Source organism: Tympanuchus pallidicinctus, unplaced genomic scaffold (assembly GCF_026119805.1).
Source record: "Tympanuchus pallidicinctus isolate F22 unplaced genomic scaffold, pur_lepc_1.0 scaffold16, whole genome shotgun sequence".
In the NCBI taxonomy this organism is placed as follows: Eukaryota; Metazoa; Chordata; class Aves; order Galliformes; family Phasianidae; genus Tympanuchus; species Tympanuchus pallidicinctus.
This window is the reverse complement of record NW_026294679.1, coordinates 30,306,322-30,321,393: the sequence shown is the minus strand read 5'-3', so window position 1 is coordinate 30,321,393 and position 15,072 is coordinate 30,306,322. Positions and strand designations below refer to the sequence as shown.

At 38.3% G+C, this 15,072-nt stretch overlaps 1 protein-coding gene across 1 annotated transcript in view; it reads left to right on the top strand.

The window, feature by feature from the left end:
• Positions 1 to 15,072, top strand: part of NRG3 (neuregulin 3) — a 377,348-nt gene that overhangs the window by 348,184 nt on the left and 14,092 nt on the right. The window contains exons 6-7 of the mRNA XM_052677569.1: positions 135 to 261; positions 9,559 to 9,686. Of these exons, the coding sequence (XP_052533529.1) occupies positions 135 to 261; positions 9,559 to 9,686 (255 nt within the window). The remainder of the gene's footprint in view (positions 1 to 134; positions 262 to 9,558; positions 9,687 to 15,072) is intronic.

The following is a 15,072-nucleotide window of genomic DNA, read 5'->3' as shown; positions in this document are numbered from 1 at the left end:
GTGAATTAATGCAGCCGGTTATTCCAATGTGGTGAAGTTTGGGAAAAAAAAGGACCCCTAGTTATATACATGTTGTGGCTATAGTAGGAGTTGAAACTAGCTCGCTCTTACATGAATTTTCTTTCTTTCTGCAGGAAACAAACAAAGCAAATTCATGAACAGCTGAAAGAAACGCAGAATAGGAAAACCTACAGCCTAAATGCTTCTAGCATGATGGCAAAGTCAGAGTGTATGGCACAAAGCCGAGTCCAGCTGCAAAATGTAAGTAATCCTGCCAGCTACAACATTTAATAGCCTGGCTGCACTCCTGCCGCCTATGGCAGAACATCACCATGTTGCTATTAGCATCTGAGCAATGGGAACAAGAATTCTCTCATCTTTCATAACTCTCTTTTTTTTTTTTTTTAATCAGGACAGTTAATGGAAAACACCAAGCAGGGATTTTTTTAAGAAGAGTTATTTCAATGGGCCATGGGGCATTTTGATCCTGCAGTAGAGTTTGCTGAGCCCCCTAGTAATGTATTCAACACTGAAAGTGTCTATCTGAGCATTTCCCTGTACCTTAGTTCACAAGTATGGTTTATAGGTGAAGTGGGGGACTTAAATCTTGAATGATTTTTGAATTTTTCAGTACAGCACATTAATGGATCTGAGGGAAAAAATGTAGAGATGAGACACAGTTAATTCAGAGTAAATTCAGAACCTAGACCTAAACTTAGGCATGCTAACTAGTGCCCAAGGTAGGCAGTTCAGATGGTGTCGTTTGCCTGGCTCTTGAGTTAAACAAAGGGGCTTCTGATAGTAGAAAGCAATCTGCTCAAACTATGTTTGAAATGTATTTAGTCATGTTCTGAATATATTTTATACGTGAGTTAATAGAATCCCACAATGATGAAATATGTAGTTAATTTTAAACAAGGAAGTGGAAGACAACTGATATATTTAGCCCATGATGCACATTATTTTCTAATGCATGCTGTTTTCTTCCTCCCATTCATACACATTTGGTGCTTTGAAACAACTGAAAATGATGTTGTTAGCGAGGCCAAAATTGCAGTATTACAGGAGACAGTGAGAGGTGTATCGAATCCTTTCTAAATGGTAAATTCTTATAAACAAATGAAAATCTCAACTTGAGTATTAAGAAATATCAAGCAAAGTGTCATCAGCTTTGTTTCAAGGAACTACTCTGTTTGCCAGATTCCATCAAAATAATGGGAGTCAAGCAAAAGTGAGCTCTCAAGTCCTCTTAGCCACAGATGTCTGTGTTCCTAATTTACATCAAATGAAAGCCCTTTTAAGCAGTCTGGAGTGAGCTGAGCCTCTGGGCTGTGACAGAAGAGCGCGTGTTAGAGCACTGGTCACCAGAGGTTTTTTTTTTTAGGAGCCCTGTTGTGATGGTTGTTACGTTTTGTGATTCAGGTAAAATTCACTGTATCAGAGGGGAAGGTGGCTTCACTAAATGGACACTGACAGTTTAGGAGGCCTTCCGTAGTTCCTTGTTTAAATTTAATTTAATTCAGCCATATTTTACTTCTTGCCCTTAAAACAAGCTGTTAGGAGTGTTGCTGCCTTGTGATGGTGACAATAAATGTTAAATTTGCAAAAAGCTTTTGTGATTCTTTTGTTCTAACATGCAAACTGGGTTGTGGTTAACACTTTTTTCACTCTTTTTCTCTGTAATTCAGAACCTAGACCTAAACTTAGGCATGCTCACTAGTGCCCAAGGTAGGCAGTTCAGATGGTGTCGTTTGCCTGGCTCTTGAGTTAAACAAATATTTGTGCAATATTTTCTCAACCCGTCATCACAAAGAACTATTTGGTGTCCTCTCAGCATCTGACGAACACATCCTCAAGCTTTAAGTCATTTTCTTTTGCCATAACAATAGCTATAATGACTGAGCAGCCATTTGTGGATTCCAAATATTAGAGATTTAAAGACACGATTATTCTTTATTTTAGGCCAGATTTGTTTTTCTGCTTTTAATGCTGTTCAAACTAGAGCTCTCAGTGCTGGTAATTAACACACCATTTTCTAGTTCCTGTAGCAACTAGAAGGGAGCAGTTTTATCCTTGCTATTAGTGCATTTTTCCTCTGGGAGCAAAAATACTAAGAAAGAAATGCAGAATGACCTTGTGCAGTATGTAGTGTAACTGTGCAGGACAAGAATGGTTTCTATTGTTAGAAAGATTTTACTGCAGGAATGCAAGTAGGCAGTTAATGAAATATTTACAAATCTTGGCAGATTGGAGAAAAGCAAAACCAGAGGAGGGGGAGGAATTGACGAGAGAGCAGATAAGGACTTTGAAATGGTATTGCTTAGGAGTGTCTGCGTGTCTCTGCATCAGAGCCCAGGAATCTGCCCTGTGTGTATCTGCAGGGTAAGGCAGAGACCAGGTGCTGGTGGGCAGCTTCCTAGGACTCACTTCTGTAGAGGTGCTGCAGACACTCTGGAGGTGATTTCTATGAGGTTCCCATCTGCAGCACCCCATGGATTTGGGGAGAAACCTTGGTTCTACATATTTCCAGGGACGAATACAGAAACTTAAGAAAATGAAGGATGTTATTTCAGGGGTTTTGCTTTATGAAATCCTATCAACCTCATTTTTCTTAATCCATGTCCTCCTCTTATATGGGAAATCTGTCTTGCTTATGTTCTGTCCTCCTTGCTTTCCCTGAAAGGTTCTCCCTTATTTTTCTACTTCCTATTCATAATAGACCTAGTGATGCTTTCACTTTTTTTTCTTTTTTTTGCCTGCTTTCTATTCTCTGTATTAGTTCAAACCTGAAAACAACTGCATAACGTTCCTGATCCTTTCTTTATTCCTTTTCCTTTCTTCCTATGAAGAAAGGTTGAGGAAACTGGGCTTGTTTAGCATGGAGAAGAGAAGGCTCTGGGGAGACCTCATTGTGGCCTTCCAGTACTTGAAGGGAACATATAAAGAGGAGGGGGAACGGCTGTTTATGAGGGTGGATTGTGATACGACAAGGGGGAATGGTTTTAAACTGAGACGGGAGGTTTAGGTTAGATATGAGGAGGAAGTTTTTCACCCAGAGGGTGGTGAGGCACTGGAACAGGTTGCCCAAGGAGGCTGTGGCATTCAAGGCCAGGCTGGATGTGGCTCTGGGCAGCCTGGTCTGCTGGTTGGTGACCCTGCACATAGCAGGGCTTTGAAACTAGCTTGTCATTCTATGAATCTACGATTATTCTTGATGACAATTCTAATGCCTATTCGAAAAGAGCCCTTGCATTTGAACGCAGAGGTTACTACATTTACTAGTGGATGCACAGATCTTTCTAAACGTTGCACTTCTCTAGGAGGAAGCTTTACATGTAGCAGGTAGTGTTTCTAGTGTTTTGGGGCATTAAAGAACTCAACCAAACTCCGTGAAGTGCTATCATTTCATTATTTCTTTTTCTCTTTTTACCTTTCACTGGACTTCAGCAAAAGACTTAATTGTTGTTACTTCATTTGAAAGTCAGTTTTGAATCTCTTTAAATGAGAGAATCTATGTAAATGCATCAGGATTGCTGTTAAAAGCAGGGGAAAAAAAAAAAAAAAAAAAAAACCTACCAGATTTCATTTTTTGAACAAATTATTAAAATTATAAATTTACATTTTATTCTGATTTTACTCTTTATTTTTGTAGCTGTTTGGATTGCTGCAAAAGGGAATGCAAAAAAAAACTTTTGTCCCTGTGATACCTCACCTCTATGCCAATTTAAGCTTCTTTACAATAAAAACTATGCACAATGCTAAAAGCTCTGAATGTTTGATCTTAAAACGTTTCTCCTGTTCTGTCCTAAGATATGGGCTGCCTTGTTTGGCAATCCTTATTTCAAAAGCCAGTATGTGAAAAATGAATTGGAAGTGGACCTTCTCCCAGGTTCATTAAACATCCATATGGTGGAAAGGTTGCTCTTGCTCTTTTTAAGGAAATTGGATCAGCTATTCAAGTCAAACAACAGAGTAGTCAGGAAAAAAAAAATGGAGGTGGGTGGCTATGAAAAGGAGTTTTTTTGGAATTGCCTTACTTTAAGAAGTTGCAGTCTTTTGTTTCATTTTGCTCATTCTCTGATCAGTACAGGTGAGGAATAAAACAATAAAAACAGGTGAGGAAGAGTGGCGGCCATATCTTGACATAGTATAGGTCAAGCAGCGTGAGTAGTGTTAAAGCCTTTGTGACAGCTGCTAGGTGGTCTCTGCTACAATGAGGTGTAGATGTGGCTTTATGCTTCTTCTCATTAACTGTTTATTGAAAGCATTCCCAGAAAGTCTTTGAGGAACAGAAAGTATATGAACTGGTAAAGGTCTGCAGCAACTGTACTTCAAGAGCTCTGGTAAACACTAGGAGCATACTATTCAGATTTTTGGGGCCACTAAGAAGTATCCTGAATGAATGATGCCGGAATACAGTGCTACAAAAATGTTGGGAAAGAATAGACCCATCTGGTACAGACCACAAGCTTGCTGTCAGGTTCCAGGTTGAGTGCTGTGCCTCAGCCAAGCATGAACCGTTTACAAGTCGTTCCATCTTCTAGCAGCACAGTTAGTCCTTTTTAGTTGAGGAGAGCTACTGCAACCACATTCATATCCAACAGCTGGCATTGGGATACTGCCCAAATAATTCAGTGTAAGCATAAACAAAGAGGAAAGTGTCTGAGGAGTTTGGGTTTGCTATTCTATCAATTCTAACCAGCTTGAACTACTCATGAAAAGATTTAGCTCTTTGTAAAGCCAACCAACGGCTCTTTAACGTGAACATGTGCAGACTCACCCTCCTTGGCTGGCACCAGGGTTGAGGAAGGATGCAAGGAGTTTTAGAGGTTTAAGCCAAAATGTAGATGTCTCCCTACCACTGGATTACAGTGTTACAGGGAATAAAGCTTTCTGTTTGTATTGACATCTGAAATATTTTGAAGCATCGTATGCTTTCCTTCCTGCATTTGAGTCTATTACATTTCTTCCACTTCCTTTCTCAGTTCAGTTGTTATCCTGTGAATTCCTACTGTTCAGAGCTGGTAATTGTGTTCACCTGGGCTCTCAGTATTGATTCCATCATACAATAAAGGACTCCAATTAGATAAATAATACGGTATTCTGTAAGCAGGATTCATAAACAACAGTTTGAACAGAGCTATTAGCCTATTAGTATTTCTCTGCAATTTCCTTCAAGGATACTCCTTTTCCCAAATAATTTTACAGCAATGTGCATTTTCTTTCTAGGTTGTCAGAGAGCTTGAATTTGGAGAACTGTTTCCACATTTTGCTTGACAAAAGTTCAGGCTCCTGTCTCCTATGTTCTTTTTGTAGTTACCCCATTTTCTGTACACCATTTTTCTTCTTTATGAATGCAAATGTACTGATAATCTTGCAATAAGTTTTCAGACAGGAAGAGGGTTATGTGCAAGTTCGTAATGGAGGATCTTTGAGTTACACAGGAGATTAAGATTTATTTTACCATGTGCATGAAGCTTGGGACTTCTTAGTATTACCTGTATCTTCCCAAAGAGATTGTATAATCTTTGAGAGATATTTACTGAATGTGGTCCACAAACCTGCAGCAAATGGTTCCGTCATCATACATAAGCAAGTCAGGATGCTCAGCTGCACTTCTTAGGCAAACACTCTCTGCACCCTATACACCACCCACAGGCAGGAGGACATGTCCCAGTTGCACTTACGTTACTCTGCAGATCACAAAGCTTGGTGTCTCCTGGTGTTTACTGCCTCCTTTCTACACCTTGATTACAGAATTTCTTTAAATTCTCTTAGCTTTAGAACACCAGCAACAAAAGCAGCAGCAGACTTGCCATTCCTTTTGTGATTCTGACAGTTGGCATGGTTGTTCAAAATAGCTTTTTTCATCCTTAAGGCATTTAATACCTTCTTGTGTGATACTAAGTGGATCTATTAATTCCCCATCACATCCCCTCTGAGGTGCCTAATATGCTTTTCATGCTGTAGCATGTGCTTTCACTTCTCACTACACTTGTTCCTAGCAGCTTGCAATCACAAGCTTCTGATATTATAACAAGAGGACAAAGTTTCTTTTCGTGACTTGTTGATACCATATAGTAAATAAACCTAATCACTGTGATAGAAATGCAATTAATATATGTTGAATACCAGACAAAGGCATTTAGCTCTTTTCAAAGATGAGCATGTATTTTTGTCTGAGTTGCGATGTGATTTATCAGCTAAGATCAGGACCAGATTTCCCAGTTCAATAACTTTTCACAACTTCAGAAGAACTGCCATAATAGAGAAACTTGAGCTTGCTGGCCTCTGTCTAGAGTGCTGGCAGCAGAGCACAGGGAGTAGCTGTAAGGACGCTCAGTATTCCAGCAGATAGGCTGGTGGAGCAAGGCCAGCCCTTCCAAACGTGGCATTAGTTCTTCACCTCTCTGAATGTAATGGAAATCTGATACTCTCTGCCTTCCCAGTCCTTTTTGAAATGGCAACCCCACATCACCTCTCTTTCAATGTAGACGCAAATCTGAACTTTATTTTTTTCTTACTATTTGAGAGATATTCATCAAGGAGAAAGAGATGGAGGGGGTTGTTCTGTTTTGCTTAACCATAGGATAACAGTGTCTGGCTATTGTATAGCACTTATGAGGCATTTGTCACCTGTGGATCCTAAATTTAAGAAAGAATAATCGGAGGCATCAGGCAGGGAAATACTCACAGTGATACAGCAGGTCAGTGGCAGAGGGTGACTTCTTGCAGACTCATTTAGCGTTAGCTAGTAGTGGGTGAGATTTTATTGTCAAAGAGTTAGAGTAATTGCACATAACAGATGATTTTCTCTGTGAAACCATGAAGAAATTGAACTTTGCAAAACGTTTTATTTTTAAATGCTTTAATTATTCTTTATTTTATTTAGCCTTATACATTTACAACGTTTCTTTTATGTCAGCTCAAAGAAGCATGCATAATGAACCAAAAAGACAATAAAACCATTGAAAAACAAAACAGAACCACCAGAGACAGATGAGATTTCAGGGGATGCTTTCAACCTCCCAGAGCAGTACAGTACTCTGACAGTGCTTCACAGCTTATCCCCTGCAGTGGTTAAGTGTTTAGCAGCTCACAGCAAGCAGAGGGCTCTGCAGTTTGCAGCTTGGCTGACAGCTGGGGGCAGTGGGGCTGTTTCCACTGGGACACAGCTGGGTGGCAGTCCCCCATCCCGCTATGGGAGCTCTGCTAGATGCTGCTGTAAACTTCTCCCAGGATTCTGATTTTTTCCTCCAAAGGCTGTCTCAGAGAAGGGATGTGGCATTTATGGTTAAGCTAGAAAGGAGTAAACCCAACTGTGTTTAATTCTATGAATGTGCTACAACTAAATAAAATTGATTCTGTTGATCGTTCAAATTCTCTGTATATTTGCACCCTCAGTTGAAATTGTGATATCAGTGTAATTGACACTGTGGTTGTTGAGATGATTAGTGAGCGATGGATCTGGAAATGTCATGAAATAAATATTTGATTAAGAAGAAAGAGCCAAACTGAGCCTGGGCAGTAAATATTTGGGATTGCATTGGGCAGCTCATGGGGGGACCCTGTTCTCCCTCAACTGTGATGAGCAAAGATGCTCTTGTGTGTGTGATCCCCCCCAGCCCATGTTCACTTTAACCATAGATGTGGTGAGAGGCATAGCTCATCCCTGCTTAACCTCTGTGATTCACTTCATGCTCGTGGTCCTTTAAAGCCATTTGGGTCTTCAATTTAATATCACGAACAAACATGAAAAAGGACAGAAATACCTTCCTAATGCTTACAACTCATTCTTCCCATAGCTCAAATTGATTTATTCAGGTCAGAAATCAGTGTCATTGCTGCAGCTGGCAGAAGAAACATTGAAGTTTAAAACTGTCACAAACAGCACCTTAAAAGACATGCTTCCATCTGAATGCTTCATCTACAGTAGTGACAAATGACAGCTAAGATCATTGTAACTGGAAGAAAAACAAATGGAATATGTTTCTTCTTATTATTTCAGTTGTGTTTGGTTTGTGTGCAGTAACATTTTACATATTGCCACTTTCACCGCTTTGCCTTCCAACGCTCTGAAGCAGTTATTTTGGCCCCTTTCCTATGGGTATTTTGCACAACAGGAAGAGAGGGAAGAGATAACTTAAGAGAAAAATTGGAAGATCTGTTGTGGGTTTTTTTTCATCAACAGAAAATTGGTCACAAGCAGTTCAAGACGTTCTGTGAACGTGCTCTGAAACTGGTTAGAAGAGAGTAGTCTTGTGAGACTTTCCTTTTTAGTTTCTAAACTCTTGGGAAATGTAGATAATTATAGTAAAGGGGAATCAGGAAATAACTCCTCCTTTTTAAGGAGTTCTCACCTGATCTTTTGTTAGACAACAAAATAATTATGGGGAAGAACTGTACCATGACAGAAATCTTACTGTCTCCTTCACAAATGATTATGCTGTTGTAAAATTGCAAGGCATTTATTTTACCACTGTATTTTATATAATATACATTATATTTTTACCTAAAATATTTAATCATGTAATAGATCCCACGGTACCAGCTTATTGTCAAGGTAACCTAGCTACCTAGTACTAAAAGTACAAATTCAGTGCAGAGAGAAAAGGATTGAAGAAGAATAGACCAATTGGGTTTAGTGCAGTTTATCTCAGCACAGTGTCAGAAATGTTATCTTTCTTTTCTGTTTCTTTTTCTGCTATTTTTCTTAACTATGTGTAAATGTGGGTTAAGTGCTTGTACCTCTGAGTTACTGTCCAGTAGCTGCTAACATTGATTCTTCTTTCAAACCAAAATGCACCCTTCTTATGCTTTGACTTCCAGGCTCTATTCAGAGTCAGAGTTGGTTGTTTTTTGGGTTTTTTTTTGCTGAATTTCCAGATGAATCACAAACCAAAAAGAGGAACATCCATTCCTGTTCACATCTGGTGTCTGCTTTTCAGACCTTTGTGTCACACTGTGTGCCCAGAGGTTGTCCTGCACACACAACTGTCACAAGAAGAATTATGTTTACACTGATACTACTAGCACAGATACTCCCAGGTCAGAAGTTTCAGGTGCAGCAGAGTTGTCTGGCTCTACAGATAGGATTCAAATGTTTTTCTTACTTATCTGATGATACAAAAGCTATTCAGTGTGGTGTTCCTAGTTATGCATATTGATGAGGGGAGTGTTTGACTGAAATCATCAAAGGACACAAAAAGGTGCTGAACGCCATCTGAGATGTGTTTTGTGATCTCAGGCACTGCATGGACAGTCACAAAAGCAAGTTTTTATTCAAAGGGGTCTGCATTACCTTTTGTTCTGGGCAGATAAGTCAGTAATTTTGCTGCCAATGTGGACTTTGGGTTTCTGATGTGCAGAAGGTAATGGGGACAACAAACCTGGGTGCTCTTCACTTGTGTAAACAGCAGTGAATGGATGTATTACTTGCCCTTCCTGATTTTAATTTTTAAATTAAAGTACTTCTTATTGATTTCAGTTCTCACTGAATAACATCAGCAATGTATTTTGCATTTTATGTATTAATTCATTTTATTCTCTGTGCCACAGTACTCCAAAACAGATAGGCATCCTGGGCCTGCTCTGGACAAAGTCATGGAGTCCAGCTTTTCAGGTCCTCAGTCTTTCCCAGAGGCTTTGTCTCCTGACAGAGGAACTCAGCCCATCAAGCAGCACAGGTGAGCAAACAGCTATCAGGGGGACAGGGTGGTGGAAGCTGAGGGATGCTGCTAGGGGGGTGACAGATGGGTAGGAGGACTGGGCAAGAATGCTGAGAGATATGGAGGACCATAGTGTGCTAGCAGAGGATTGGATGAGGTGATAACTTCTGTGGTGTTTTGTGTAAAGCCAAGAGGACATTTGTTGCAGTCCCCCAGTCACGTTCCTTCTCTTTCGTAAACCAACAACAGTGTTCCATATAAACCAGGAAGGGATATTTGAATCCTACTTATATTATCTTACTTAAACCTTTAATTTGGAATGAAAAAGTAATGCCAACTATTACATCAGATGCTTTTCTTTGGGTTTATTCCTTATTCTCTGCAGATTTTCAATACATGCATAATAATTTTACTAAGTGTGGATGAACTATGTTGCCCAGAATCATTCCCACTTCAAGTTCTGTGGATAATTTAATCCCAATTTAATCAAAAGGTGAAGCTTAGAAAAAATACAGTGACATTCACTTGCTTTTGATAACAGGGTTGCAACAGCCTGATTTGAAATTGTTTAGGTGCTGAATTATTACGTTATTAAGCTTTAAAATGTGGAAATAAGGACTAAATATTTCTTGTATATAAGGTTCTTAAAACAAGAACTGAATGATGCTAAACTTGCTGTCTTCCATATGGAAATTACAGATTAATCCACACTGAACTTTTTGTAAATTAATGCAGAATTTCAAAGCGCTCACTCGAACACATTCATGCACCAAAACCTCTCTTTATAAAGGGGAAAAAAACCTACATTATTTCAGGTGTCAAGCATTGGGCTCCATTAAGAGTCTTTGCCTCAGAACTGTTCTAAGACAGCTTGATTTATAACAAATTCTTTTTCATAGTTTTATAACTTAAGATTCATTACACAAGGGCCTTGCTTTATAAAAAATGCAACAGACTTTAACATGCCAATGACTTGTAAGACTGTCTTTGATTTATGCATCGTGTGGCAGCTTCCTAAGTCACTCAGTTTCTGTAGTTTCTAAATGTTGTGCAGTATGAAGGTTTTTTTTTCTCCATTTCATTTGGTGTTTTTTTGTAATGTCCGTCTAATTAATGACAGTCTAGGTACAATTAGCCCTTGTTTCTGTTTATAAAATATAGATGAGAAAAATGAAGCTTATTTTTTCTTTTTTTTAAACAAGGATGCATTTTGCTCTAAGCATCCCCTCATTCCATTACATTGAGTTGCAGTGACTCAGATCTAAAGTGGTTCTAGCTGAAGTTCTTGGTCTCCCTAAAATGAACAGTTAGACAAAAATAGAGTGGTGTCTTGTCTTCAAAAAACTTGACATGGACCTGGAAATATTAGAGCAGCTCTGCGGGGTCTCATTTTATGCAATTGTTAAACTGTCTATTCTTTTTCTGATCACCATGGAAATATTTTGTTCCACAACTAGACCTGCTTTCTCTATTTGCGTTTTCAAGGGCATTAATGGCTGGCGATTATTTCATAAAATCAGTAGCTGTCTGCTCAACAGTTTCTAAGAACAAAAGAAATTTTTCCTGGCTTTAGGACGATCAGAGCAGGAAATCATTCTGGCTTGCTGAAATTTGGCTGACAGAGAAGAGATCGCCTAGTTATTTCACTAAGATTACTGGATAATAAGTTTTCTCACTCTGCCAACCTCAGCTGAATACAAAGAATTGATATAAAGATGAAAGATTTGAATCACCACTGAGTCTTACTCCTGAAATATTTCCTCTGTATTACTCGCTGTTATTATTGTACAAGTATTTAATATCTTTTGTTCTCACATTTAAAATAATCCTTAGTTATAACTGGAAAGTAACAAACATGTTTAGTGAGTACACTTATTGTAAAATTTACAGTATGCTCGAAAATTCATCTTGGATTATCTGTTGTTTAAGAAAGAAAGCCCTTAGTGTCTATGTGTACACAGTAACAGATTATGATTTTGTTAGCTCTTGGACTGATGTCTGATCCTTTTGCATTGCAGTTTTCTTGGTAGTTAGACATGCTGACTTTCAGTCTTTAATTCATTCATCTTTGATTTCAGTGGGATTCATTTCAGAGAATGCTGTGATGAAAGCCAAATGCAGAGGATGGAAGCATGAACCAATTGTATTGCCTTGCAAAAGTACCAAAATAGGATACAATTTTTTTTTTTTTTTTAATCTAAACTTTAAAATAATTTGCAGTTGCATTTTTAAACTCCATTAAAAAGCAATAGGTGAAAACATTTTTTTTGATTTAGCATTTTGATCTTTATGCTCTCGGTATAATTGATTCAGTTTAAATTAAATGAAAAAGTAAATCTAAGTTGTTCTGCAAAGAAAATTAATGAATTTTAGAAATCAGATATTGATAAAGTAACACAACTAAGAGGAAGCCTTGGAAAAAAATAGAAAGTATAAAGAAGTGTCTGGTATTTTCCCAAGGAAAGAACATAGTCTTCTGGAAAAGTTTACTCGAAAGAAATGGCTTAGAGGAATGAAGAGGAACAAACTGAATCACAGCGAACAAGAGGTCATTATTGAAGTGAACATTTTCAGAAAGCATTGAGAGTTAAGGATTACTGGTGATAGCAAAATCAAGTGTGCTGGCTGGGTAATAAGAGTACTCTACCTAAAGAAGCAAAGCTGATGGAGGAACAGAGAGAATATGTGAAGCAAGTAAGGAAATCCCGGATTAATACATTTTATTTTTCATTAAGGATGATTGTTTGGGGATGAAGGCAGAACAGGAATGGAATGGAACAAAACGTATGAAAATAGACGTTACAGCAGTCAAAGTAGAAGTAAAATGCAGAAATCAATGTCCTTGAGTGGGAACATACTAAAGAAATTACTTCAAAGATAGGGTTAGCATAGGTACTGCTCTAGATCTGAGGTCAAGACTGAATCAGGCAACTTTGAGGAGTGGATAACGTGGTTCAGAATTCAGCAGTACTAAACACAAGCCCAGTCATTTGAGAACTAATAACAAAAGCTTCTCCCATGAGCTGAAAAACAAATGAGGAACAAAACGTTCAGCGCACACCACTTGGTGAAAGGGTAGCCAAGTTGCAAAGTGAGGCAAACAAAAGTACGGTACATTAGTGAAGACATTGCCATCAGAAAGTCAGGAGTTTTAAAATGATTTCATGAGATAATGTTTAATTGCATGTGAATGTAGCATGAGGAATCACCAGTGTTTTCTTGTGTGGATAAAATGGCCTCCTGCTTAATATGGGCTCAAATTGCATTGATGTGCTAATAAAATAAGGGTTGAATCATCTGTGTTCCATGGAAAGGATTAGTTTATCTCATTCATTGTAGTAAATGAAGACTGACAGCTGCTTATAAACATCAGAGAAAAGATAAGGAGAATTAAAAGACCTGCTTAAAATGAACAAATACGGTGGTACAGTGGTGATAGATATCTACTCTTCATAACAAATTTAAACTGAGTTATCAATGTAGAACAACTTTCTGGAGTAGTCATTTTAGGACAGAGGCTGATCCATGCTGTATGGGAAGCACAGAATGAGGTCATGGTGGCTGGCTGAACTCAGTGCCACCTACGCACCTTTGACATTTTGGTTCCTTTTTCCTGTTGCATGAATCTAACTGGTGGACCAGGGATAGTGACCCCAGGCTACACATAGTCATGTTGCAGAATTACAAAGCTCCAGCAAGAGCTATTCCTGAGTACGCAAATAACAACATTTCTACTAAAGAACACAAGAATAGTTATGCTTGCACATGGGGACTAGCAGCTGGAGAGCTGCTCCTTCATATGAAAAGGAAAAAATAAGCCTGCAAGGAGGTCTTACTCCATCACCTGAACTGAGGATCTGACCGACTCCAACCGTTTATAAACACAAGCTGGAAAACATGGGTCGTTGTGCCCTTGTGGGTTGTTGTTCTCCTGCATAATCTTTGGTGTTTTGTTACACTGTTGGTTTTTGCAAAGGCAGGACAAAAAAAGCAATGCTTAAATGCCTGGAATGTAGGACACTACGGGGATTTAAACAAATCAAATAAATAAAACACTATTAAAATTCTCAGCTTATGCCACCATTTTTTAGCATAATACACTCATAATACCTTACAGACTTAGTATGACTTTAATCACATGCAGCTTTGCTGAAGTCCCAAAGATGACGTTAGCTCTCTCCTTTGAGGGACCCTCTATACCAAGGATGCCAATAGAGGCTTGTGCTTTTTTGTGTAATCTCGTTCTTATTAACAGCCTGACAAAAGGACTTTGTGATACAGTACTATGCCTTCCTATGGCATTTACTGAGAGACACTTATGTTCTCGAGTTTAACAGATTCTTTTTATTACAACTGAAAATTGGTTGAAAGTCTGAATAGTTCATCTGAACACATGTTAGCAGAAGATTGTGTACCATTGCCTAAAAATGTGGCTCCCAGGAAGCTTCAGAAGACATTGTTTATCTGGCAGCTATCTCTATCATTGGGGTATATATTCATTATTCCTGTCTAGCAAGGGCAAGCAGTATGACTTTCAGCTTTCGCCAACACAGTTTGCATCTTGTTATCCGTAGATAAAATTAAAGGTATTGTAATATGCCACTCTGTATAGATTTTGTAAGTACAGAGCCAGAGTAATTACAATTTTTAGAATTTCCTTTTCTTCCTCTGTATATTTTGCTCTTCATGAATTACAGTTATGTATCCCAGTTCAAGATCTTTTTTTTTTAAACAAAACTGTTGGAACAGCAAGTGTGTGGATGAAGGTAGCTTAATAGTATTAGAGATGAGCTTGCATTTAGTACAAGATGTACAAAACTGAAGCTGGTGTAAAAAAAAAAAAAAAAAAAAAAAAAAAAACCCAACATTTGATGTTTTATCTTTCTCTTGAATATCTAATTTAGAGCATGACAGCAGGGGGCATCTTAAGAACACAGGGAAAATGTGAAGGCACAGATGGAAGGAATGCAAGAGATACCAAGGAAGAGGATGATGGAAATGGAAGTGATGTGATAGTACTATCACCAGAAGGGAAAGTGAGATTGAAGAGGCAAGAAAAAAAAGGGAAAGAGTAAATAAAGTGATAATGCACACAACTGTGCTTATAGTTCCATTGTGCTCATTAAACAAGAAGGAATTCACATCTGAAGTTTTAACATTTTAATCATATTTCTCTTGTTAGTCCTTTTCATGTTTCCATTAACAAAGGTACATTAGAATGTGTTCATAATGAGATGTACAATCAATTTTGTTTAGTAATTAACTGAAAAAATAGTTCAGGATGATTTCCAGAGTTACTGTAAATTCATTGCAAGTCATCTCCTCTCCATGAACAGTTAACCTCACTGGAGAGCTGGATACGTGCCTTGAGAAGAGAATACTCCTCCTCCTGAGACAGTGTTTG